This window comes from Mobula hypostoma, chromosome 26 (assembly GCF_963921235.1).
Source record: "Mobula hypostoma chromosome 26, sMobHyp1.1, whole genome shotgun sequence".
In the NCBI taxonomy this organism is placed as follows: Eukaryota; Metazoa; Chordata; class Chondrichthyes; order Myliobatiformes; family Myliobatidae; genus Mobula; species Mobula hypostoma.
The window spans coordinates 36,282,308-36,307,189 of NC_086122.1; the positions used below are offsets into that span (position 1 = coordinate 36,282,308).

At 39.4% G+C, this 24,882-nt stretch overlaps 1 protein-coding gene across 1 annotated transcript in view; it reads right to left on the minus strand.

Moving 5' to 3' along the window:
- Positions 1-280: 280 nt before the first annotated feature.
- The window catches only part of LOC134338278 (glucocorticoid modulatory element-binding protein 1-like), a 33,621-nt gene continuing 9,019 nt past the window's right edge, over positions 281-24,882 (minus strand). The window contains exons 3-9 of the mRNA XM_063034001.1: positions 19,828-19,940; positions 19,056-19,159; positions 14,864-15,021; positions 13,200-13,325; positions 9,740-9,877; positions 7,872-7,994; positions 281-6,450 (exon numbers count right to left, since the gene is read on the minus strand). Of these exons, the coding sequence (XP_062890071.1) occupies positions 5,729-6,450; positions 7,872-7,994; positions 9,740-9,877; positions 13,200-13,325; positions 14,864-15,021; positions 19,056-19,159; positions 19,828-19,940 (1,484 nt within the window). The 3' untranslated portion in view covers positions 281-5,728. The remainder of the gene's footprint in view (positions 6,451-7,871; positions 7,995-9,739; positions 9,878-13,199; positions 13,326-14,863; positions 15,022-19,055; positions 19,160-19,827; positions 19,941-24,882) is intronic.

The following is a 24,882-nucleotide window of genomic DNA, read 5'->3' on the forward strand; positions in this document are numbered from 1 at the left end:
CAGTCAAAGTATTGAAGGAAGAGTTCAAGAGCATTATCAGGGAAGGTTTGGAACATGTACTGTTCTATGTAGACACCAAAGAAGCAGACATAGTTGGGGCCCATGGCTACCCCGAGTCTGGAGAAAGTGAGAGGAGCCAGAGGAAAATTTGTCAGATATTTGTCAGGCAGAGGTTGATGGTGGAGGGGAACGAGTTGGTTCTATTTATCCCACCATTAGCAACCAGATATTTGCCTTTTCTCCTAATTGTCTGAACTCTGATTTTCAGATTAGATTAGATTCAACTTTATTGTTATTGTGCCGAGTACAGATACAAAGCCAACGAAATGCATTTAGCATCTGACCAGAAATGCAGTGTTATTTACAAAATAACTGTGAATAAAAGAAGTGCTACAGCACACAAATATAGAAGTACTGAGACAGTACAATAGGGACGCAATACTGCTTAGCGCTATGATGAGAGGTTCAGCAGTGTCACAGCCTCAGGGAAGTTCTTCCTGTGCCTGCTGGTGCAGGAGCGGAGGCTCCTGTAGCACCTACCGGATGGGAGGAGAGTAAAAAGTCTATGGTTAGGGTAAGATGCATCCCTGATAATGCTTTTCGCCCTGCCCAGGCAATGGTGGGCAATTGGGTGCCGATAATCCGCTGGGCAGTTTTCACCACACGCTGGAGTGCTTTGCGGTCCCATACGGGACAATTGCCTTACCACACTGAGATGCAGTTGGTGAGTACACTCTCAATGGTACATTCATAGCTCTATTTATTTAGTGATACAGTGGGGAATAGGCACTTCGTGCCACCCCACAACCTCAATTAACCCTAATCTAAGCACGGGACAATTTACAATAACCAATTAACTTATCCAGTACATCTTTGGACTGTGGGAAGAAACCAGAGCACTTAATTCTCCACCAGCTTACAGTGCCTTGAAAAGTATTCTTCCCCCACAACTATTTTCACATTTCACTCTCATTTTCTACTTTTATATTGAAGTAGGAATTTTGAGCTGAACTACAAAACATTATGCAGCATGTCAAATCAAAAGAAAAATAGCTAAACCTGTGAATAATTTATTAAAATTTAAACCCAAAATTGAAGCTGAGGAAGTATTCATCTCCTTTGTAATTGCACTTTTCACAGGGGTAATACTGTATATTACCTTACTGATTCACCCAATTTGTTGATGAAGAAAATTGGAGGAGCTTCTGTTTTCAATGAATTCATAGGAATAAATACCCCCTCTCTCTGTAAGGTCTAACAGTATGGCAGATATTCAACATCTCTGGCAAGACCTCAAGACTGCTCTCCGCCACTGTTCCCCAACTAACCTGGCACAGCTTGAGCAATTTTGTGAGGAGGAATGGGAAAATCTTGCTCCATCACATGCAAAACTAATAAGAGACTTATCCAAAAAGACTACTGGCTGTAACAGCTGTAAGAAGTGACTCAATTAAGTACTGAGCAAAGGGGGAGAACACAAGAGATTCTACAGATACTGAGAACCCAAAGCAACATGCACAAAAATGCTGGAGGAACTCAGCAGGTCAGGGAACATCTATGGAAATGAATAGATAGTCGACGTTTTGGGCTGAGACCCTTCTTACATTTGTACTGCTGACATTTCAGTTTTTGAACTTTTGGTTTTTAATGCTTTACAATTTTCCGTTTTTTTGGGCCTACTGTGCAAAAAAAGCATGTGACGATTAACTCTCAGTTGACTTCTGTGAAGAAAGAATAGGAGGGCTGAATACTTTTACATGGCACAGTAAATAATTTACCCTTCTCCTTCAAACTCTTATCTACCTTACACTATTTTTTAAATTCTCACAATATAATCACTTGCAAGGAGTCCAGCAAAGGTTCTCCGATGTGCCACTAGAAACCCCAAGAAATACTGTACTGTGATGATAAACCTGATTCTGATATAGTCTGTATTGTGGACTGAGTGGGAAGGGGGCAGGGAGAGAGTAATCATGGTTAGGTAAAGGGAATGGGAGAGGGAAGCATCCAGAGATATGCTCTATAATGATCAATAAACCAATTGTTTGGAATCAAATGACCTTGCCGGTGTCTCAGGGTGGGGAGTGTCTTCACCTGTACCACCCTGGCACTCTGCCAACTATCCTGCACCCCTCCCGTGGCACTCCACACTCACCATTCCCAACATCCTTTGCTCCCGCCAGATTTACAAACTTGCTCTTGACTCATGCATGTTGACAAATACAGTATTGTCCAAGGTCAGATGTACATACATGTACCCAAGACTTTTGCACAGTAGTGCATATCCTTTCTAGAATTGTACATCATTTTTGAAAAGATTTGGCAACTTTTCCCACCCTTTTAGTGTGCTTGCAGTTTAGTTACTTAAGCTGGGTGATACTAGATACTGATCTTTAATGTTTAAGTAATACAAGCCAATTTGTTATCTTGCTATCAACATCTCTAACAAATATTTGCAGTACCGTATTTGCGTAACTCATCTCCAATTTGGGCAATGTGATAATAGTCAATGGCTAGCAATCGGGGTAGTGGAGGTATAATTTGTCCATCAGTGCTGATCACCCCATCCTTGACCAAGCTGTTCCACCATGAACAAGATATGTTACGAGTCAACATGATGCTTTCAGATCAGGTCATGCATAGCACATACCTCTGCCGCATTGTTCAGGTGTGTTTCTGGGGTACAGGAGCTAGCGACCCTTGTGCCTGTATTATTTTTCTGTGTTCTATCGCTGAGCAGCAGTGAACCATCTGATTGGCCTATCGGAGTTCTCTTTGAGAACTAGTTGACTTGATCAGCATTTCTGATCTGGCTATTGTTCACGATTGCACTTAATGAAAAAAAATCAGACTCTTTAGCACAATTACAATGCACTGAATCTCATGATTTACAATTTTGCTTCAGATTTTAAATGCTGTATCTTACATTTCAATTTTCAGTCCATTAAGACAGTTTCACCAATTAGAAATTAGTTTCACCGTAACACTATTACACTTGGGGTGTCAGAATTTGGAGTTCAATCGCGGTGTCCTCTGTACATCCTCCCTGTGGAATATGTGGGCTTTCTCTGGGCCCTCAGGTTTCCTCCCAGTGGCTTAAATAGTCATTGTAAATTGTCCTGTGAGTGGATTAGGGCCAAATCAGGGTTGTCAGGGGTTGTTGGACAGTGTGGCATGAAGGCCCAAAAGGGCTTATTCTGTGCGGGATCTTCAAATAAATAAAAATAAAATTAGCAGAAAGGCTAAGGGCCAACACTAGAAAAGTAAGTATAACTAGTGGAAACTGTTCAACAATGGAATGCCTTACGACGATGGAAATGAAGACGACAATATAAACAAGAGCAGACCATACCCCCTTTCCATTTGCCCTGCCTTTAATGTGTTTGCCATCAATCCCATTTTCTTTGTTCCTTGCAAATACACACAAGGCCCTGTTTCAATTGATCAATATGTAGTTTATAATTTAAAAGGGAATGACTCAACTTTCAAAATAAAAACCTGTAAAATATTGCAGGTCTGGGGAATGGAATTCAAATGTCTACCATTGGCTACCAGTCACTTTGCAATTTCTAACAGCCCAAAATAATGGACATCATACAGTAATGCAAAATTTAGGCAAGTTTTTTTGACACTTTCTATCAGAAATAATAGGTAGTGGTATTCAGAAGATTATGGCCAGTCCATTAAGCTAGTTTCACTTCTCACAAAATGTTATTTCCCTAGACATAAGTGTGAAGCTATTACAGATTGGGGTCTTGGAATTCAGAGTTCAATCCCAGTGTCCTCTGTACATCCTCCCTGTGGAATGTGTGGGCTTTCTCTGGGTCCCTGGTTGATGTATTGATTCCTAAAGGCTGAGCGAAGGACTGAAAGGGCAGAATGAGAGAAATGCTCAGGGACAGCCCTCAGGTGTAGAGAGAATCTGTAGAGGTAGGCGTAAACAAAGTACTTAAAATAGTCACCATTTTCTAAGACTACTGAGTAAAGGTTTGGTCAAGAAAGGATGGGTTTTACAATTATTATTTGAGAAGTCTACATACCATTCCCTCCCATTATTTCTTGAAAGGAACAGTCCTTTAGCTACGATACACTACCACATAGCTTAAACAACAAGTGCTTCATGACAACGTGACCCTTCCTTGAAGTCTGACTTAAGCCAGATGTCTCACTAAGACCAATGCAGAGTTCCTGGACTGCAGCAAGGATTTGCTGGTTGTAGGACTTTTTGATAAGATTGTAAATCGTAGTTATTCTCTCCTCAGAGGGAAGAACTCATGACCTGACCCACACTAGCCAAAGCTGACTGACTCGTGATTTCATCCTATTAGTGTTAAAGGACAACTGATTCAACGTAAACAATTGTTTTGAAGCACTCTAAAATCTAGTTTGATTTGGTGTGCAAATATAGACAATATATCCCCATAGGTTATTGTGACTCTGAAAGAGTCAGATAGCTTTCTATCCAATGTCCAAACAGATACTAAAGAACAGGTAAGTGGTCTGGGCTTTCCATAATTCAAAGGAACTGGGACCAGCTATATTAATTGCCTGGTTAAGATCAGCTTATTAAAATTAAATCAATTGTCATCAAGTTCAATTTTGTACCTGTTAGCAAAAGCCACTGGAAGAGGTGAATTACAAAAATAAATGTATATTTACACAGGACAAAGAAATAAAAGCATTTGATTAATTTCAATCACCTTCTGTCACATGCATTTAATTGCTATATAGGAATGCTATTAATCCTTTGTTGGTTTAGTTTAAAAAATGTACATATTGTGGATTCATAATAAGCAAATGAAAACATTACAGGCTCACATTGAGAAACATCATCGAAAAGGAGACACAATGAAGCTGCCCTTCCACAAAAGGAACCTGTTCAAATTTTGGCAAGGGTAGGCAAGGAGGTTACAATTAAAGGAGTAAAAACACCAGTGAATAGCAAGATGTGCAGCATCCAAAAAGAGGAGACATTAATCTTTTGTTGACTTTTTCATTACTAAGAGTGAAGGAGAGTCTCAAGATGCAGGCATTTTCCCCCAAATGCTGATGTATGCGCTGTTCGTTTCCAACCACTTGTTATTTCACATCAGTCTGCACCATCTGGAGTTGTTGATTTCTCACCTATTACACCAGCAGTGACTGCTTCCCAAATTCCTCTCCAATTATCCAATGCAACAGTGCAAGAGTACAACTTTTGTTAAGTGATTTTGTCACAAACTGCTATTTGTCCTTCAAAATCTTTTCTTTAAGATTGAACAACTCCTACCTCTTTCAGGTAAAGGAATCAAATGTGGATGCCATGTACAGAATATGGCTCAAGTTAAACCGAATCAATTCACTTTGTTTTACAAATGCCAGCAGTGGCTAATTCGTGATAAACAATTTTAAGAATGTGGATCTAGTACACACTTTGCATTCAATTACATCAGAAAACCAAAGACTGCATCTTCATTACAAGTTGTTTTGAGAAGGGGCAAACAACGTGAGATGATTACATGCTACTCAAACACTTGGTTAAAAGCAGCGTACAAAATGAAGGAAACCGGAGCGGATTCTAATCCACGGCTGGAACGGAGCACAGAGAACGCATCATAATATTGCATTCCTTCCTTTAAAAAAATCATGTCAAAATTCATACCTTTTACACTTAACTACATTTTGGTAACAGTACATTCAGATACAGCCAAGCGATTACTTTTAAAGCTCAAATGTTTGCTTTGTGTCTTTAATTTTCCTCATTTCCCTCATCCTGCTGATCCTCATGGGCCACAATTTCAATGGCTTGTATTTGGGCTTCATTGTCCGTGTCAGGTGTCTTGTCATCACAATCTGCTTCTGCCACACCATCTTGGTCTGAATCCATGGCCGGCCCAGGGTGAATTTCGATCACAGTCTGTGATTCTGCTGTTGACTGGTCAACACTATGGCTCTGAACGACAGAGGCCAGACCAGAGTCCACTGTGACCAGCTCCACAGGGCTGACACTGACACCAGCCATTGTCGTGATGGCATTGCTGTCTTGGATGGCGGCCGTGCTCAGCAGGGCAAGGCTGGAGGCAGGATGAATGGTAACCGTGTCAGAGGTAGTTGTCTTGGGCGCACTGACCACGGCGGCATACCTGGTGAAAAGCTGTGATCCACCTGACAGTGTGTGGACAGTGACAGGGCTGGATTGCTGAGCAATGGCCACGGGCATGGTCGTGACATTGGCAACAGAAAAGTTTGTTCCTATTGGTGTGATCGCAATAGGTGACAAGACAGTGAACTGGGGCTGTTGAACCGGTGTGGTTGGGGTCAAAATGCTGGCTGAGGCCGGTCTCTGGAGTCGAGGGCGTTTGTTGGGTTTGGGAGTAGCAATTGGCATCAGCACCACATTTTGTAATGTTTGGTTTTTCAACTTTTGTTCCTTGGCTCGTCTCCTCTGCTCCTCCAGCTGACGTTCCAGTTCTATTGGTAGGAATTGGGAAAAGGAAAACAAATGTTTTTTCCAATATCAAAATGGTAACATTGCCAGCTGCATATACCCCTACTACGCCTCATGCTTGGGGCTCAACACATGCAAAATTATAAGAATTAAAAATTACTGGGTATAATTAAAAAGTTCAAATGTATACACCAGAGATTAACTTTCTTGCAGACATTTATAGTAAATACAAGAAACAATAGCATCAATTAAAGACTACACCCAACAAGACAACCATTCTACAAAAGACAAACTGCAAATACAAAAGAAAATAAATTAATAAAGAGAACGTGAGAAGAAGAGTCCCTGAAAGTTTGTCCATAGATTGTGAGAAAAATTCAGTGATGGAGTGAATCAAGGTATAATGAATATTAAAACTAATATTCAAAGGAGTTAACCTGAATATAAAACATTCCGCTATTAATGTAACAGTACATACCTGTAATCAAGAGATTTTACAATCCTCCTCCCTTCACCAAGGTTCTTTGATTACTTCCTGTTATCTAAAACCTTCGCCAATCCATTGACCACTCCCCCTTCAGTTTTTGTCACTTGTACACCATTAGAGGCCTTCCATTCAGCCCCTTGAGCCTCAAGCTCTGAAATTCCCTTCATTAACTTGCACACTTCTAATTCACTCAAGGTTCTCTGAAGTCTGCTTCTGAGTTTTTGAACAATTGCCTTAATGTCTATGTAGTGCCATGTCAAGATTTGTTTTGATAGTTCTCCTACTATGTAAATGGGATGTTTTGTGTTAAACCTGTGATATTTTGTAAATTGAATGGGAGGTGTCAGTTATTGAAATGTTAGAATTTGTCAGAGAAGCTGATAAATCAATGATCCCAATCAGACTGGATGGCAAATCTTTCATATTAAGAGTACTTAAGATTCAGAAGCCTAGCAGCATGTTTTATCATTGCCAATGTAACATAAAGAATCCTAGTTGAAGGGCTTATCTGACCAAAATGAATGCCATCCCTAGGAATAGGTACTATATTGTGAGATTCAGATATTTTGAGAATCCAGCTGATTAATGATGAATGATCTCTATTCACACTTCAGAGTGAATTTGTCTTTAGTTTTCAGCAGTTAAAAGTGCAAAAATCACCAAGGAAGCAAATTATCCTCTGTAAGACAACCTAACTATTCCAGATCTTAATTCTACGGAGTACCTCAAGTAATAAAAGTGACCAGAGCTGACAAACGTGGGAGTCTGATGCTTTCAGCTTCCTTTAACGGCAATGTCTGACTCTAGTTTGACTGGTACAATAACAAGTGGCTTGGTATTTCTTGAAGCTAGAACTACCCTGCAAAATAGCAGATGCCCAAGAAATGACATATTTGCCCCCAAAGCAAGAGCACAACCTAATGAATTCCTTCATTATAGGTTGAAAAAGTAACTTACCAGCAAGATCATTATGAATCTGTTCTTGACTTTGATCAGTCTGACTCTTCCTGTTGTCTAATACTTTCTTCACAGTCTCTAGGAGACCAAAAGTGTGTGCCATGTTGTTCAGAACTGCAGCATCTGAAACCAAAACATAAAATATTCTGCTATGTCGTTCTAACCCCAAACCAGAGCTCAATTTCAGAATAAAGATTCAACCTATTATGGTAGATGCAAGTAATTTATTCACTCAAAAAGGCTGGATTTTCTAAAAATTAACTAGAGAGCTACAGATGCTGAAGTATTGAATATTTTCAAGGTAGCGATGACTGGATTTTGAGAATGAGGAACTCAGTGAGGAAAGAGCAGTTGAAGCTGAAGATCTGTCATAAGAGAGGTATAGCATAGAAACAGGCCCACTAATTCCATGTTGGTCCAACCATCAAGCATTTACAACAATTGCAGCCCTACAATTCCCCCCGCACCCCAGATTCTACCATAACACACCAGAAGAATTTGCTAACAACCCACATGGCTTTGGGATGAGAGAAGAAATCAGAAGAACCTTGCAGTTACAGGAAGAACACACAAGCTTCACAGTACTCGAGGTCAGGATTGAACCCAGGTCTCCAGCACTGTGAGATAGTGAAGTTACCAGCTGTGCTAGTGCATCACTTCACACTTGTCTGGATTAAATTCCACCTGCCCACATTTCCAACTTGTCTAGATCCTGCTGAATCTTTTGCCAGCCTTCCTCATTATCCACAACTCTGCCATGTGAGTTAACTGCAAACTTACTAGTCAGTCCACATACATTTTTACCCAGATCACTTGACTAGGTCTTGTGGAACACTACTGGTCACAGATGTCCAATCAGAAGAACACTCCTTCATTACTACCTTCAGTCTTTTATAGCTAAGCAAATTTTGAATCCAGTACACCAAATCTCCATGGCTCCCACATGCCTTAGTCTTCTCAATCAGCCCACCGTGAGGTACTTTATTGCAGCTCTTCTAAAGACCACATAAATAAACTCACTGCCTTAACCTCAAATCATCTTCATCACCTCTTCAAAAAAACCTCAAACTTTTAAGATATAATCTCCTATCACAAGGGCTATCCCTGATAAGCCTTTTCCAACCTTTAACATTCAGAGCCAATTAGGTATACTAACGGAGTTATGGTTTATCTCAACTTGTCAATACCAATATATTTTGGATTCTAATTTAGAAAGTACCCACTAGTGAATCAAGAATTCTTCCAAAACACCAGATATATACACATCTTAAGAGGCCAAACAAGGGAAAATACAAAGAGCTCTCAAAAGTTTAGTTAAAGTGCCATACATAGTATGGTTTTATCAGCTCTAGCCTAGTCTAGACACCACTAAATTAAACCTCATACTAGAAAGAGAAACAAAATAGTCGAACATTTTCAACATTATAGATGGTTGGATTTCATCTATCATGTACAAAGTGATCCAAGACAGTTCAAGATATGAGGAAACTGGCAGCAAACTAGTAATTAAATAGATTTTAGGAGGTGGTATTAAATGTGCTTGGAGTAGATAACTAGTCATAATGAGACAATCAATAGGAATAGGGATGAACTGGATTTTATGAATAGCAGCTTTATAGTAATTTATCTTCCACTTAAGTAATTATCTGAACAGTAAAGTGATTAGACAAGTTGGTGGATCTAAGTGGGAAGTGAAGGGAAGGGTTAGATTAATCTTAGAATAGGTTAAAGAGTCAGCACAACATATTGGGCTGAAGGTTCTATGCCTGCAAGATCCTAAGCAGGGACTAGGTTGAAAACCACTTTTGCAAAATTATCATTTGATAGACAGTACTCTATTATGTGAAGCATAATACTACTCTACTTACCTGTAATTTGAAGTGGAGTTTGACCCATCCGTTGCTGAACACCAGACAGCATCTCCATCAGCTCCTTTTGAATATTGGTGACAACTTCCCCCAGCAAACCCACATCTGCTATTCCTTTCCAGAAAGCCAAAGTATCCTCTGCAGCAAGTAAAACAAGTCTATAAATTTGATATTCTCCCAGCACCAGATCAGCTCATAATGAAAAGGATGCAATGCTGAGACTTTAAGGCATTTTTCAGATCAGGGCTGGAATATTGTGAGCAGTTTTGGGTTCCATAGCTAAGAAAGGATGTGCTGGCATTGGAAAAAGGTTCAGAGACGGTTTACGAGAATGATCCCCAGAATAAAAAGGTTAACCTATGAGGAGCATTTGATGGCCTGGGCCTATACTTGCTGGAGTTTAAAACAACGGGGCATGGGGGTGGGAAGGGGGTAATTTCATTGAAAATTGGTACCAATAGTGGGACAATCTAGGACCAGAGAACAGAGAATACAAGGACAAACCTTTAGGACAGATAAGGAGAAATTTCTTTAGCCAGAGGATAATTAATCTGTGGAATTCATTGCCACAGATGGCAGTGGAGGCAAGTTACTGGGTATATTTAAAGCGGAGGTTGATAGGTTCTTGATTAGTAAGAGTGTCAAAGGCTACCTGGAAAAGGCAGGAGAGTGGAGTTGAGAAGGATAATAAATCAGACATGATCAAATGATGGAGTTGACTCAATGAACCAAATGGCCTAATTCTGCTCATATGCCTTAATGTAGTATATTACTTTAGCAGCCAATAATCATGGTGAATGCAAAGCAAGCATTCCACTTCTTTGACCAACATGAGCAGTAAAAGCCTCAAAACAGTAACTGCATAAAACATTGCCAGTATGCTATAGTGTACAGTTCAGTTTGTACCTGATTTCAATACAACACGGGTATGGAGAATGAACAGAAAATCCCATCTCCTGATTTTCCACTAGATTGAGTAACGAATTGGGTATGGAACAAATTTATTGTGAGTCGGGGGTCAGATGCATTAAGCTCTTCAGCAGCGCAACATTTTGATTTCAACAGGGTCAATACAACGTTTTTGGAAAAAAATGAAGGATTTAAAAAAATAATTAATGTAATATTAAACACAAAGAAAACATTTAAACACAGAAAACCTACAGCACAATACAGGCCCTTCAGCCCACAAAACTGTGCTGAACATGTCCTTACTTTAGAAATTACCTAGGGCTACCCATAGCCCTCTATTTTTCTAAGCTCCATGTACCTGTCCAGGAGTCTCTTAAAAGACCCTATCGTATCCATCTCCACCACCGTTGCTGACAGTCCATTCCACGCACTCACCACTCTCTGTGTAAAAAACTTACCCCTGACATCTCTTCTGTACCTACTTCCAAGCAACTTAAAACTGTGCCCTCTCGTGCTAGCCATTTCAGCCCTGGGAAAAAGCCTCTGACTATCCACATGATTAATGCCTCTCATCATCTTATACACCTCTATCAGGTCACCTCTCATCCTCCATCGCTCCAAGGAAAAAAGGCTGAGTTCACTCAACCTATTCTCGTAAGGCATGCTCCCCAATCCAAGCAACATCTTTGTAAATCTCCTCTGCACTCTTTCTATGGTTTCCACATCTTTTCTGTAGTGAGGCAACCAGAACTGAGCATAGTACTCCAAGTGGGGTCTGACCAGGGTCCTATATACTTTATAGCTGTAACATTACCTCTCAACTCCTAAACTCATTCCCACGACTGATGAAGGCCAATGCACCATATGCTTTCTTAACCACAGAGTCAACCTGCGCAGCAGCTTTGAGTGTCCTATGGACTCAGACCCCAAGATCCCTCTGATCCTCCACATCGCCAAGAGTCTTACTATTAATACCATATTCTGCCATCATATTTGACCAACCAAAATGAACCACTTCACACATATCTGGGTTGAACTCCATCTGCCACTTCTCAGCTCAGTTTTGCATCCTATCAATGTCCCGCTGTAATGTCCAACAGCTCTCCACACTATCCACAACACCCCCAACCTTTGTGTCATAAACAAATGCTTTCGCTTTTGAATATTTCTGATTATGAGAGATATTTTAAAACAGCTTAAAGGGTTCTGTTAGTATCACACTGCCAAAAGGCCAAAGTCAGTTCAGGGATATAGCTTCAATTTCCACTGCTTTGCAACAGTGAGGTACGAGCTACCCAAGGGCACCCAGGCTCCAAAGAACAGCACAAGCAGCAAGTGAGTAGGCACAATTCAGCCTAATGATATTAAAAATTATCACTATTCCTATTGACTGGCTTACTGCAGTTGTGTTCCACTATTTCCTCCACAGACCTGGAGCACTGAACACAATTGCAGCATCCTGCTGCTAGATAAAATCAAAGTGATTGGATCAGACCATACTAGAGATTGAATCAGAAAATGGTTTAGTGGCCTATCAATGAATCCACTGGGCACTCACCGAGACTTTTGAACTCTTTATAATTTTGTGTAGAAACACAACTGGAAAGGAAGTATTTACAGGGCTATAGGAGAAGAAATAGAAAGGGAAGACTAAGTGACAATTCTTTTTAAAGACCCTGCACAAGACAGTGCCAAATGGCCTCCTTTGGAGAATGACTGTTTCTACACATTATGCCTTGGCATTGTTTTTCCAATTTATGTTCACTGAATTTTATAATTTTACATTTAAATCTGGACTATTGCTCGGCCCAAGTACAGTGAATATGGGTCCAAGACTCATCGGTTGCTTTATGTTTTCAGCAGTAGCACCTTAGTCAAAAGTGTTGAAAATTAATAGAATGACTCTAAATATACTTAAAATTTTGCCTTTTCAGATCCAAGAACTTGCCTGAGGAGGTTATCAGAAATGAATTATTTCTGAAGTGCTGCCACTTACACTATGTAGGCAGTTAATGCACAGCAGTCACTTACATAAATGAGATTAAAATCAAAACCTGTCTTGGTGGTGTTATCTTAATGAAAGATACTGGGCAAGAAATCAGTAGAGGTAAATGAGACATCAATAATGTCTTCTTCAAAGACAATACCTCTTTGATAAGGCAGCACTCTCTCAACACTGCTTATTGTGTTCAGATGCTGGACAGAGACATTGACCACAGCATTGTATTATCAACTGATACAACTTTATTCTTCTTCTTAGGCAGTCCCTTGGGATGGAGGATGATTTGCTTCCACAGTAGACTTGTGGCTTCTAAGGTAAGTGGAGAGGCCAGTTGACTTTAATCCTTTCCTACTCGAGATAAACCGAAAGGAGAGAGAATTTCAGTATGAACTTGTTGGCCTTCAGAGTTAATGGGAAAGTGCTTGTATTTGCTTCAGCATTATGGGAGACTGCACTTTATAACCAGAGCAGACAAACAATTTTATTGAAAAAAGATATCATTCCAACAAGGCAATCAAGACAACTACTAACTCAAAACCTGAACATTACCAGAGATTTCTTCACCATCTTTCCTGTTTAGATCCTCTGTAGTAACTGCCACTGTGGTAAGAGCTGGACTCCACTCAATGCATTCTTCAGTATTGTCTTCGGATACGGTGATGTGTGTCCCATTGCCTGAAAAATCAACAGTCCTTAGAGCATACAAGTTAAATAAATGTTATTACCAAATTGAAGCCCTTTCCTCAGAGTCAGATTGCTTCATTTACCACCTGCCTGCACTACTCTTTACCAACTCACACAATCCTACATATGGAAATGGAGACCAGAAGAAAACTCGCTGATTCAACAAGTCACTCAACACTCATGACACCTGGAGCAGAACAACAATTCAATTCAGTCAACATACATCTAATTTAAGGTCACAGAAAAAAAATGACCAATACATGGTTGGAGTGGTCGGGAGAGGGTAATTTACCATGGGAAATTCCTTTCTGACCCACTTAAGCAATACAGTTAACTGCTAATTGACTTACCTTCTATATGATGTGATCTCAGTCCCAGCCAGGGATCGGTCCAGCTCTCTCTCACGAAGGCCTGCAGAGAGTCAGCACCCAGCACACCAACCGGCAATGCATTCCAGAAGCTCACTACTCTCTAGGAAAAAAGAGAACCGCCTAACATCTAGCCTATTCCTACTTTAGGCGTAGTTTAATTGCATGACCCCAGTCCACCCCAATCTATCAAACTGCAATGATCCATCTTAAATACGCAATTCTAACCTGTAAATATTTTCTATACTTCAGTAAGTAATCTACATGAAAAACAATGCAGAGTACTGTATGACTGAGCCAGAAGGCCCAACGTCCACTCAAACAATACAGTGCACAGCTGACAAACAGATGTTAAAGAATGAGGTAGGGAGGGGACGCCACGAGGTCCAATTTGCTAATATTAGACAGCCCTTCAACCAACTACTGCTCCAGACATTCCAGCCACAGAATTCACTCTGCATTAGGCTTTAAAAAGCACAAGTATTGTAAATACATTTAGTCTGCATTATCTCATATTATAATGCAAGGCTGGGACATAGGCAACCCAAGGAGTGGAGAACATATCAACTCCTTACTGAATGCTGCCCTCTATTCTATATTGCTAGATGCAATAGTGCCCTGTTGTCATTAGGGTTCACTCATCGCACTTTTAAGTGGCCTCAATAGTAAGTGAACTATGTCCATGTAGAAATGGATTAATATTGGCAAGGCAGGACAAGGACAACACGTTTCCACCCCTAATTTTTAATGAAACCTTAACTTGAGTTACTTACAAAGAACAGCTCAAACTCTCAACCGCCATGGTGCAGCCTGAATGCATGGTCAGTCGAATAAAAGTTTACTAACAATTTACATTACATTCAGGGAATGTAAACAGTAAATGCCAAAAACATGAAATGCTGAGACATGTCACTTACTCAGCATTCCAACAGGATTTTTGCTGAAGACTTTCACGTGACACCTGACCATTCCAATCCCAGAGGCTTTTTTTTGGTTACACTCAACATAGCTTGCATTTTATCAGGTTTATCAGCCTCCTTGTGGCTATGGAAATTGCACACAATTCACAGCTCCCTGATGAATTTGCAACCTTTTCTACCATCACTGTACATCTCCATCACTCATAGTCCTTTCACTGCATCATTGTGGTGTTACACTTACCTTCAATAGAGGTTGGAGTCTGTATCACATTGCTCTGCTGACTGGGGACTGGTGCCCTAGCACTACTGATCAGAAGATCGAACTTCGTGCTGCGGCAGGTGTTGGTGCAGACTTTATCGTGTTGAAAAAAGTCCAACTGCCCAGAATCCATCATCTTCCTACCAATAATGCAACCATATGTTAGACACACAATACATAGAGCCCCTTCTAGCACGCCAAACACCAAGGTCTTTGATTTCCATTTTAGATTTTATCCTGTAATAGGATCTTGGCTGAGCTGGTACTCACTTTTGCTCCTTCCCCTTTTCTTGATTCCAAAAAAAAAACAATATCTGATAATTGCAACCTTCCAAATGGAAACGATGGATATTGAAGAGGAGAAAATTGCAAAGATCGAGATAAACAAAGGAGGAACTAAATAGTTTTAAAATATTGTATCTGAAAGAAAAACAAACATTTATTTATTGTGATAATCAGAGTTAATGTTATTCTAATTGTTTTGATATATAGAGCAAATAGAAAAAGCTTTTCCCTTTTGAGATAAGAAAGTATTGCCTGCCCGAAAAAGGGGCCATTTTTTCTTGGTTATGGAACTCTTAACGTTTCCATAATCTACTACAGGTTGATCTCCCCTTATCTGAAATTCAAAAACCTGATTTTTTTTTAAAGCGCTGACATGACGTCACAAATGGAAACTTCCATAAGACAAAGTTCCAGGCACCACAGTTCTAAGAAGAGAACTCATATATGTAATGAACAAAAGTTAATGAGAAATAGAAAAACACTGCATAAAGTGAAAAATTAAGATCCTGATTGTGTATCGAGAGAGTGGATTAGTTAGCGCTGAAGTGAAAATATGCTGCTTAACAGTATGCTTACCATGAAAACAAGCAAAGATCTACCACAACAAACTGAGTATTTAAGTTAATTGCGAATATTCAGCAGCTGGTTGCAGAAATTAAGAAAAGGTACTGCAGTAAATCTTTAAGAATTTGTGGTGATAAGGTGCCTGCTCATCACAAAACAGCAGAGAAATTCTTTAATGAGTTTTCCAAGGTCGTCACCGATTAAAATCTAATATGCTGAATGGCTGCTGCAGTACATATGTGTGATAAACAAGTGTAAGACAAAGACTGCTTACCAACAGCACATCAGTTCAGAATCTGGAATGATGGTGATGCCAGTCACTGACTGTCCACCTGAGGTAGTGATAACTTACCTTTCTGATGGTTCAATATACACATTGTTTCATGCACAAAGTTTAAAAAAAATTATATAGATACCTGCAAAGTATATGTACAGCTGTATATGAAAATGCATATGGATTTTGTGTTTAGACTTGGGATCTCCAAGGTATCTCATTACATACGTGCAAATATTCCAAAATCCGAAATCCAAAACACTTCCGACCCCGAGCATTACAGATAAGGGGTGCTCAACTTTAGTTTAAATAGAAAGGGTCAGTAAATTGATAAAGATTAAAATCATAAAAAGCAATTTTAATAACATTTGGGACTATAGATTTTAATCCAATACCTGACTTTTCAATTTAAAAATAAATAAGCTAGAAAATAAAAGACATACACAATCCATAGGATAATCACTATTTCATTCCAATTAAGCTCATCCTGAAACTTTCCTTCAAAGATTTCCTAGAGCTTTTAACCTGGTAGTGTGGATCACCTCACAATAATGCAGTAGTCATTCTTGACACAAAGATAGGCAGCTGCTTGGGTCCAGATCAGTGCAATCACCTCAGACAGCTAGAGTGACTGCAAAGTTCTGGAAGACCAAAAGTATGAAATGTATTCTTCACCTAATACTACATCAATTGCTTCAAAGACCATAAGACATAAGATATAGGAGCAGAATTAGGCCATTTGGCCCATCAAGTTTGCTCCATTTCAAATGGCTGATTCATTTCCTTCTCAGCCCCAACTTCCTGCCTTCTCCCTGTATCCCTTCATGTCCCAAGTAATCAAGAATCTATCCATCTCTGCCTTAAATATACCCAATGACTCGGACTCCACAGCTGCCCATGGCAACGAATTCCACAGATTCATCAATCTCTGGCTGAAGAAATTATTCCTCATCTCCATTCTAAATGGGTGTCCTTCTGTTCTGTGGCTGTATCCTCTGGTCTCAGACTTCCCCACCATGGGAAATATCCACTCCAAATCTACTCCATTGAGGTCTTCCAATATTCAATAGGTTTCAATCAGATCCCTCCTCGTTTTTCTGATTTCCAGTGAGTACAGCCCAGAGCCATCAAACGCTTTGTATATAAGCCTTTCAATCCCCCAGGAATCATTTTTGTGAACCTCCTTTGAACCCTCTCCAATGTCAGCACATCCTTTCTTAGACAAGGGCCAAAACTGCTCACAATACCTCAAATGAGGCCTCACCAGCGCCTTATAAAGCCTCAACCTTATAGACCCTTCCACCTCACTGTCAAAAGCCTTCAGCTGTTGAATACACTGATAGTTCTGTAGCATTTGTTCCACCTGCTTCGCAAACTAAAATCCACACTACAGGCAAAGCAACAGTGACGGGCCAGAGCTGGACTATGGGGAAATTCTGCAAACTAAACCAATGCATGATTAAAATCAGAGCTCAACACCACAAAGCAATTTATTGGGAATGGGATAGAGCATATCCTGTGTTGTTGTTGTTGAGTGCCATCAAGTCACCATCGACTCATGACAATGCTATAGACACAGTAGCTGTCCGTAGGGTCTTCTTCGCAAGATACAGAAGTAGATTGCCAGGTCTTTTTTCCATGCAGATATTGCTGCTGCCCAGGTTGGGACCTGGCCAGATTCAACTCAAAACCATCTGCCTCAAGGTCCAGTACTGATGCCAATTCATCACCGGTCAGCCCATATTCTGTGTAGGATACCACAGAAGTCCCTGTGGCAGTATTGACAAGTGCATTGCAAATAGAATTGCTGGTTCACTAAGGACCATGTCAGGGATGTGTTCATCCAGTCAGCATAACATCCTTGGCAGAGTTTATCACTGATTATTGAATGAGTAAATATGAAAATGGTGAAAATTCAGAGATGGTTAAACAGATGGGGCTTGACAAGGGGGAAAAGGAAAATAAGTGATGGTAGGATAGGTACTATAATAGATATCTAAAATGTTTGTAGTATAGCTGATTCTCTTTGACAAGCTGGGTGCAAGTCACAACCCGTAGTTCACAACCCAAGATGTTTGCATTTATATAACAGACATCTGAACTCCTCAAAAGGAACAGTATCATTCAGCTGCTAAACTTGGAACTTTGCCATATTAAAAAAATCAAGACATTGAAAGTGTAGCAGTACAAGAACAAAATGCTGATCCAAATGTGGAGGTTTCAGGAACTATTACAGATGGATAAAGGGTGGGTGCATTTAACTATGAATTTTACACTTTTATATCTCTTGATCCAAGAATATCCATAGTCTATAAACAGCAATAAGGTCATGAGCAGCTTTTTTTTGTGTGTGTGGTTCTTTTGGCTGAGGAATAAATAATGGCCAAGAAACTTGAGCGATTACTCAGTACTCATCTTCAAATAAGTGCATGGGATGTTATACATCAACTTGAAATGAAGACATTTCAGTTTAGCATATCTGAAAAGCGATATTAGCAACAGCAAATCTCCTTAAGTACTGCACTGACATATCAGGTTTGATTGGTTAAGGGGAATTGCTGATAGCAGGACTCAGTCGACCATAAGCTCTTTTGCCTAGATCTGACTAAAGCTTTTTGATTCAAACACTGTTTCACTTTCTTCAGATGCTGCCTAATCTGCTGAGAATTTTCAGCCTTTTGTTTATAATTCACTAGATCATAAAGTTTACAACCAACAGCAAAGTATCACTTCTTCAAATCCATACGCATAATCAAATGTAGGACTCATGATTCATTACTCATTTAACCCCAATAGAAGTGGCAGTAATAGTTAAACAAGAAAAATGGGATAAAATATTTTGCCTGGGGAAGTGATTAAAGTAGGAGAGAAAAGCCAGGAATGGTAGGTAAATGATAAGCAATTAAGGTTGAGAGATTCAAAGGTGCTGAAAGTAGTTCTCAGATTACAAAAGTGTTTTGAAAATTAAAACCAACTACTCAACATGGTAATTCAAAATTACATAAGTGAAGCAGTCAACAAAAATAACAACTCTGGAAAAATGATACTAACCTCAACATTACACCACCTATTCTAATTGCTCTTTTCCAGTCTTTCAGAGTAGATTTCCCTGCAAAGTGTACAAATTGCTTTGGGCTTATGAGCTGCTCGTTAAACTAGAAAACAAAAGAAAAACAGAAGAAATCAGCTTAAATTTGAACCATTAGCTCTGCTGGTAGTAGGAACATAAACATAAGCAGGAGTAGAATAGATTAATTAGCTTCTTGAGCCTTCCCCACCATTTAATAAGATCATGCATTATTGAATCTTGAGTTCACTCCCTATACTTTGACACCCTTGCACTCTAGAATGAATAATTCTGAAGATTCACTGCTCAGAAGACATTCTTGAGGAATGCTAGCTCATGTGATCCAAGATTGGGCTTACCAACCTTTCAAAACAGGACAGCTGCAAATAAAGAACTGACCCATGGTGGGGTCCAAATCTTCATACATGGATAAAAGATTGCCCCTCATTTGCAAATCAAAACTACAAATGCAGCTTTTCCATAACACTGCCATGAAGCACATTTTACATGCGTGGGAGCAATTAATGGATGAACAATAAGAAATAGGCAGTGAGATACATTTTCTCTACTGAATTCAAAGAGGGTTAATCTAACTGCACCACCCTTATTCCTGTGCCATTTGAGACACAATTCTGCACCAGCCAAAAGTCCACAGGCCTTTGCTATTCTGACTCATCACAATATTACGCAACACATCAATTACTCATTGAAAATACCAGAATAGTTATAGCTAGAACATTTTTATGTTGTTCATACCTTTACACATTTCACGTTAATCCCCGGGCAAACAAACTTCTTCCACATTAAGATGGCCTTGCTTTCCCCACAAGTAATAGGATAAGCGATTTCAACATCCTCATTGCAGATATCTGAAAGTTTATAAAAAACATTTTATTACAGCACTCATTAGGTACCCATTGTTGTTATGATATCGGACAAGTAATCAAAAATCTATTCAAATCCTACTATAGGAGCTAGATCTGCATAGCAATCAATTTATTAGTGATTTAGTTGATTTCAGAAATGGACTGTGAATAAATCAGACTGATGAACCAGATGACTTTTACAACAGAATCCCTTTGGGAAGGAAATGTCTATCTTTACCTATTTTGACCTATGTGTGGCTTCAGACCTGAAGCAACATGGTTAACTTCAACAAATTAATAAAGTTGCTACCCACCTCCTTATTAAGGCCAAGTAACACTGAAGTAAAAGCTTGCATGGGCAATGACACTCATACCCTGAGGAGTAAACTAGGACCAAAAAAATGACCATGTCTCTGATAATAATTATTTCTACGTCCCTATGGAAAACAATTTAAAATCTTGAACTAATGGCAGAAAGAAAAACAGAATGGAAGCAAGTCACTTGGGCACGTAGCACTATTAAATATCACAGCCAATGCAGCACCTTAATCCCACTGTCATAATCTGATCATGATCCCAAAAGTTCCAAAAAATATTTTCAAAAAACTTGGAATGTATGCTCAGCTGACAACAGACTAATAGCCAGAGACCGATGATTTCAAAGATAAACTAGCCTTGATTAATTTCTCTTCAGTCCTAAATAGCTGATCTTTTAAGCTGAGATGATGTCTTTTATCGAAATTGTTTCAATAAATCACTAACAGAAAATACTCTACAGATGCTGGGGTCAAAGCAACACTCAAAACACGCTGGAGGAACTCAGCAGTAAATCACTAATCTGAATACCCCTTTGAACATCAACTGGATATCATCCAAAACTGCTGTAACCTATTTTCGAACCAATCTTCCATTTCCATTCAGTGCAGAACAAACCCTATCTATAGCTCTTTGCCCAATGACCAGTTCAGAGCTTAGCGTTTGCCAGTTCCTATCACACAAATTTAAAAATACACATTAAAAAAATGAGTAGCGAGTGAAGGTTTAACAAAGAAACCTTGAGCTTTTGGTCTAGACAGTTGAAAGCAGAGCAGTTAATCCAAGCATGATGAAGACATATAGAGTTCTTGGGCAGGTTACAGGACTAGAAGAGGGAACATTACGGAAACATAATAGAACAATAAAGGCCCAAGGACTGGAATCGGCACAAGAGGACTAAAGCAGGAATAAAAATCAGGCATCTCCAAATAAGCACAACATACTTTCCAATATAGCACAGTAAAGAAATCGTACAGGCATACAGCATAGAACAGGCCCTTTGTTTGAACTCAGCCATACCCCCTGCCTACCTGACCCAGTCACTTTTGACTGCATTCTGTCTATAATCGCTGTAGGCCCTTCTGATAAATATACCTACCTAGATCTATTTTAAACATTCTAATTGCACTGTTCCTACCACTTCCTCTGGCAGCTTGTTCCATCTACCCCCAACAGCAAATAGAAAAACAACTTCACTACTTTCTTGCTTATTTTGCTCTCATTTCATTCCTCCTTTGCTTTTTAAAAAAACCTCCAGCGCTCAGCCAGTGCGCTATCCTGATTCTGCAATCCCCCAGTCTACAAAACAACTGAAAAACTCTTGGACATGGCTACATCAAGCATGGGTTTAAGATGCAGCACAACCCACCTTCTACACTATTATCGTCAAACATGCAAACATCTAGCCACAGCACAGCCCAATATACCAATCACTGCTTACTCCATATATAGTACCATTTTAATAGTTTAGCCTCCTAATACATGATATCCAGTGACATTTGAGTGACATTTCAACTGAATGACTGTCGATTGTGTCTTGGAACTCATTTTAGAGCCTTCACAGCTGAATGGGGATGATTTTTTTACGGCATTAAACTGGCCTGGATTTAAACAATATACTGCTCACGTATGAGGCATTGGATTCCAATGTGCCAAATTCCTTCAGGTATCAAATCAACTCCTCCTGTACATCCAGGAATCTTTCTTTGACAAAGTAAATATTCTTTACTTGGGGTAAGAGGTACATGCCAGGAAAAACTGCATTAACTGCTTCTAAATATCTTGTACTGAATATAAATGAAAGCCCACTGTGGCAATGAGCCACAACAATTTAGCAGAGCAATCACCGAGTCCCAGTTTGTCATCTTGGTTGATATGTTGGAGGTAAGGATTCAGTTATCAGCATGCCAAAGTACACAGCAAAACAATCAACTCTGTATGTTATTCAACACTTTGCAGGGACTCTTAGACATAATCAGGAGCACCTTCTACTCTGGGTATCAAATTAAACACTATGCCACATTCAAAAGGTAAAGCAACACCACCCTCTACTCCCCCCACAACAATCTGCATTAATACGGTGCTTTCAAACCTAAAACTGCCCACGTCACTGTGTAAACATTAGCAGACAAAAAACAGAGGCAGAGGACAAATGAAAATCTTTTATCAAAACCAACATATATAGCAGTATTTTGACAAGAAAATTCAGCAGCTAGAAAGTGGAGTACAAGTTACACAGTTCCAAGAAACCAGGAGAGAAAAGTACATATTTAAATGAAGCATTGATTTCTAATAACCATCCAAGCTACTCTTTTGAACTACAGTCTGTCTTACAAATTCCCCATGTTCTCTTTTCATGGGGACTTGCAAGCCAGCTTACTACTTCTTAGATGAGAGAGGGAACTTCCGATGCAGGGAGAGGAAATGCCTTCAATGTGAACCAGTGCGTGCGCACACACACTTAGCGATTCAGTAAAACTACCCAGTCAGAACCTGATTTTTCTTTGTGTAAAGTGGAAGACTTCCCATTTTTGTGTACTCAGATATTCCATCTGCCACGTTCTCACCCACTCACTTAACAAACACATTATTAGATATATTAGTTATTTCAAATAATTGCAAAACACTTTTGGTTCAATTCCCTACTACTTATTAATCAGACTCATACTAAATGGTCCATTACTTCTTTCCAACATTATGGTGCTATATTGTGATTCACATAATTGCAGCATCACATACAATTACTGTTCTACAGGCAATAAGTACCCTCTGGCACACTTATGGTGTGGGACAGAGCTTTGGCCAGCTCGCATACCACTGAGCACCATAAACAAACTCAAAAGTCATTCATATTCTCTCTAGTTGGAGATCCCAGATGATTCTAAGTGCGACAAACAGTGATTTTGCTTTACTGACCTATGGGGGCAAAGTCCCTGTGTAGTATTTGTCTCAATTCTTCAGGTAGAATCAGAACGCCCTAGGAGTCAAATCTGGGTCTATCACATAACTCATTCTACACTGGCCCTACTATGAAAAACACTACCCAATAAGAGACAAAATAAAGGAAATATACAGTCAGAATTATTAAAACATTTTAAATAAAATATAAAATCAGGATTCACTTCAATTCTTTCTCCCTTTAATTTCTCAACCTTCTTGTTCATTCTCAATCACATCTTAGCTTTTTCATTTTCAAATCGGATCCAGCAGTAAAGTAGGTGGGAAGCATTCAATCTAGAGCAGTGCCTGAGGACACAGTTTCTGCACTGACTTGGTCTACTGCCCAACGCAACAGCCTGGTCACCCCACATTGACATGCTCTCCAGACGCCAGCCATATTGATGGACTGTGCACCTTACAAGCACCTTCAGTGACTTAAGAGGTTAGTTTGAAGTAATGAGTGAAGGTTCATTTAGAACTAGAGCATCATTAGCAGTTATATACCTATAAACACTGGATTGATTGTGTGCCAGTTATTAATGATGCCCAACCTACTAGAGCAATTAGCAATAATTCAACATGTGGCTCACAACAGAGACCATGTATTAGTATTGGTTTATTATTGTCACATGCACCAAGATACAGTGAATAAAGCTCAATTTTGCACTGTTCATACAGATCAAATCATTCCACAGCGTACTGAGATAGCATAAGATAAAACAATAACAATGCAGAATAAAGTATAACAGCTACAGAAAGTACAGGCAAACAAAATGCAAGAATATTGAGGTAGACTGAGGTCAAGGATCCATCTCATCACACTGGGGAACTTTTTAAAAGTTATTACAGCAAGGTAGAAGCTGTGATGAGAAGTTATTAAAAGGGCACTATGAACCACAAAGAGCCTTTCATTCTCAACTAATATTCAGACAACACCAAGTCTTCTCAGCGCAAGGTTTCAAAACCTACTGTCAAACTGTCATCTAAACTTTCTGGTCCATTAGCTTTTCTATTTTACAGAATGAACAAATCATCTCTATTTAAGATAAAAGCAGGTTTAAATGTTTTCTCAAAGTAATTGTGGAAATCCTTTCCCCGTCAACACCGTGAACTTCCATCAACTTTGAAACAAAACAGTAGCCATACCACCTTACATTAGCCAGTTTAAAACTCAGTCTTATAAGTCTGTAGATCAGAGAATAAAACACTACTTAGGAGATTTGTCTCCAGCATCCAGATCTGAGACTAGCATACTCACTCTGCATTGTTTCAATGAACTTGAACAGAAGAGAGATATTTATACAGTACGTGTAATGATGTACAATTATTGCTATGATGTAGGAAAAATAGCCTTTCATTTGCACATCACCAGGCTCCATACACAGTAATGAAATAATGACCAGATCACTCATTTTACTGATGACAGTTAAAGGAAAATATTATTTTTCAATTAATTCATTTGTCTAAATATTTCTCTTTTTCAAATTTCTGCCGAGATGTCTTTTATGCTTGCAAGGACAGAGTCACTGTTAATCAGCACATCTGAAAGAACACAGAACAGAACAGTACAGCAGAGGCCCTTCACGCCACAATGTTGTGCTGAGCTATAGAAACCTATGCCACAACCAATCTAACCCATCCCTCATACAGTTCGCAACCCTCCATTCACCCAGAACAGTCTCTTAAATGT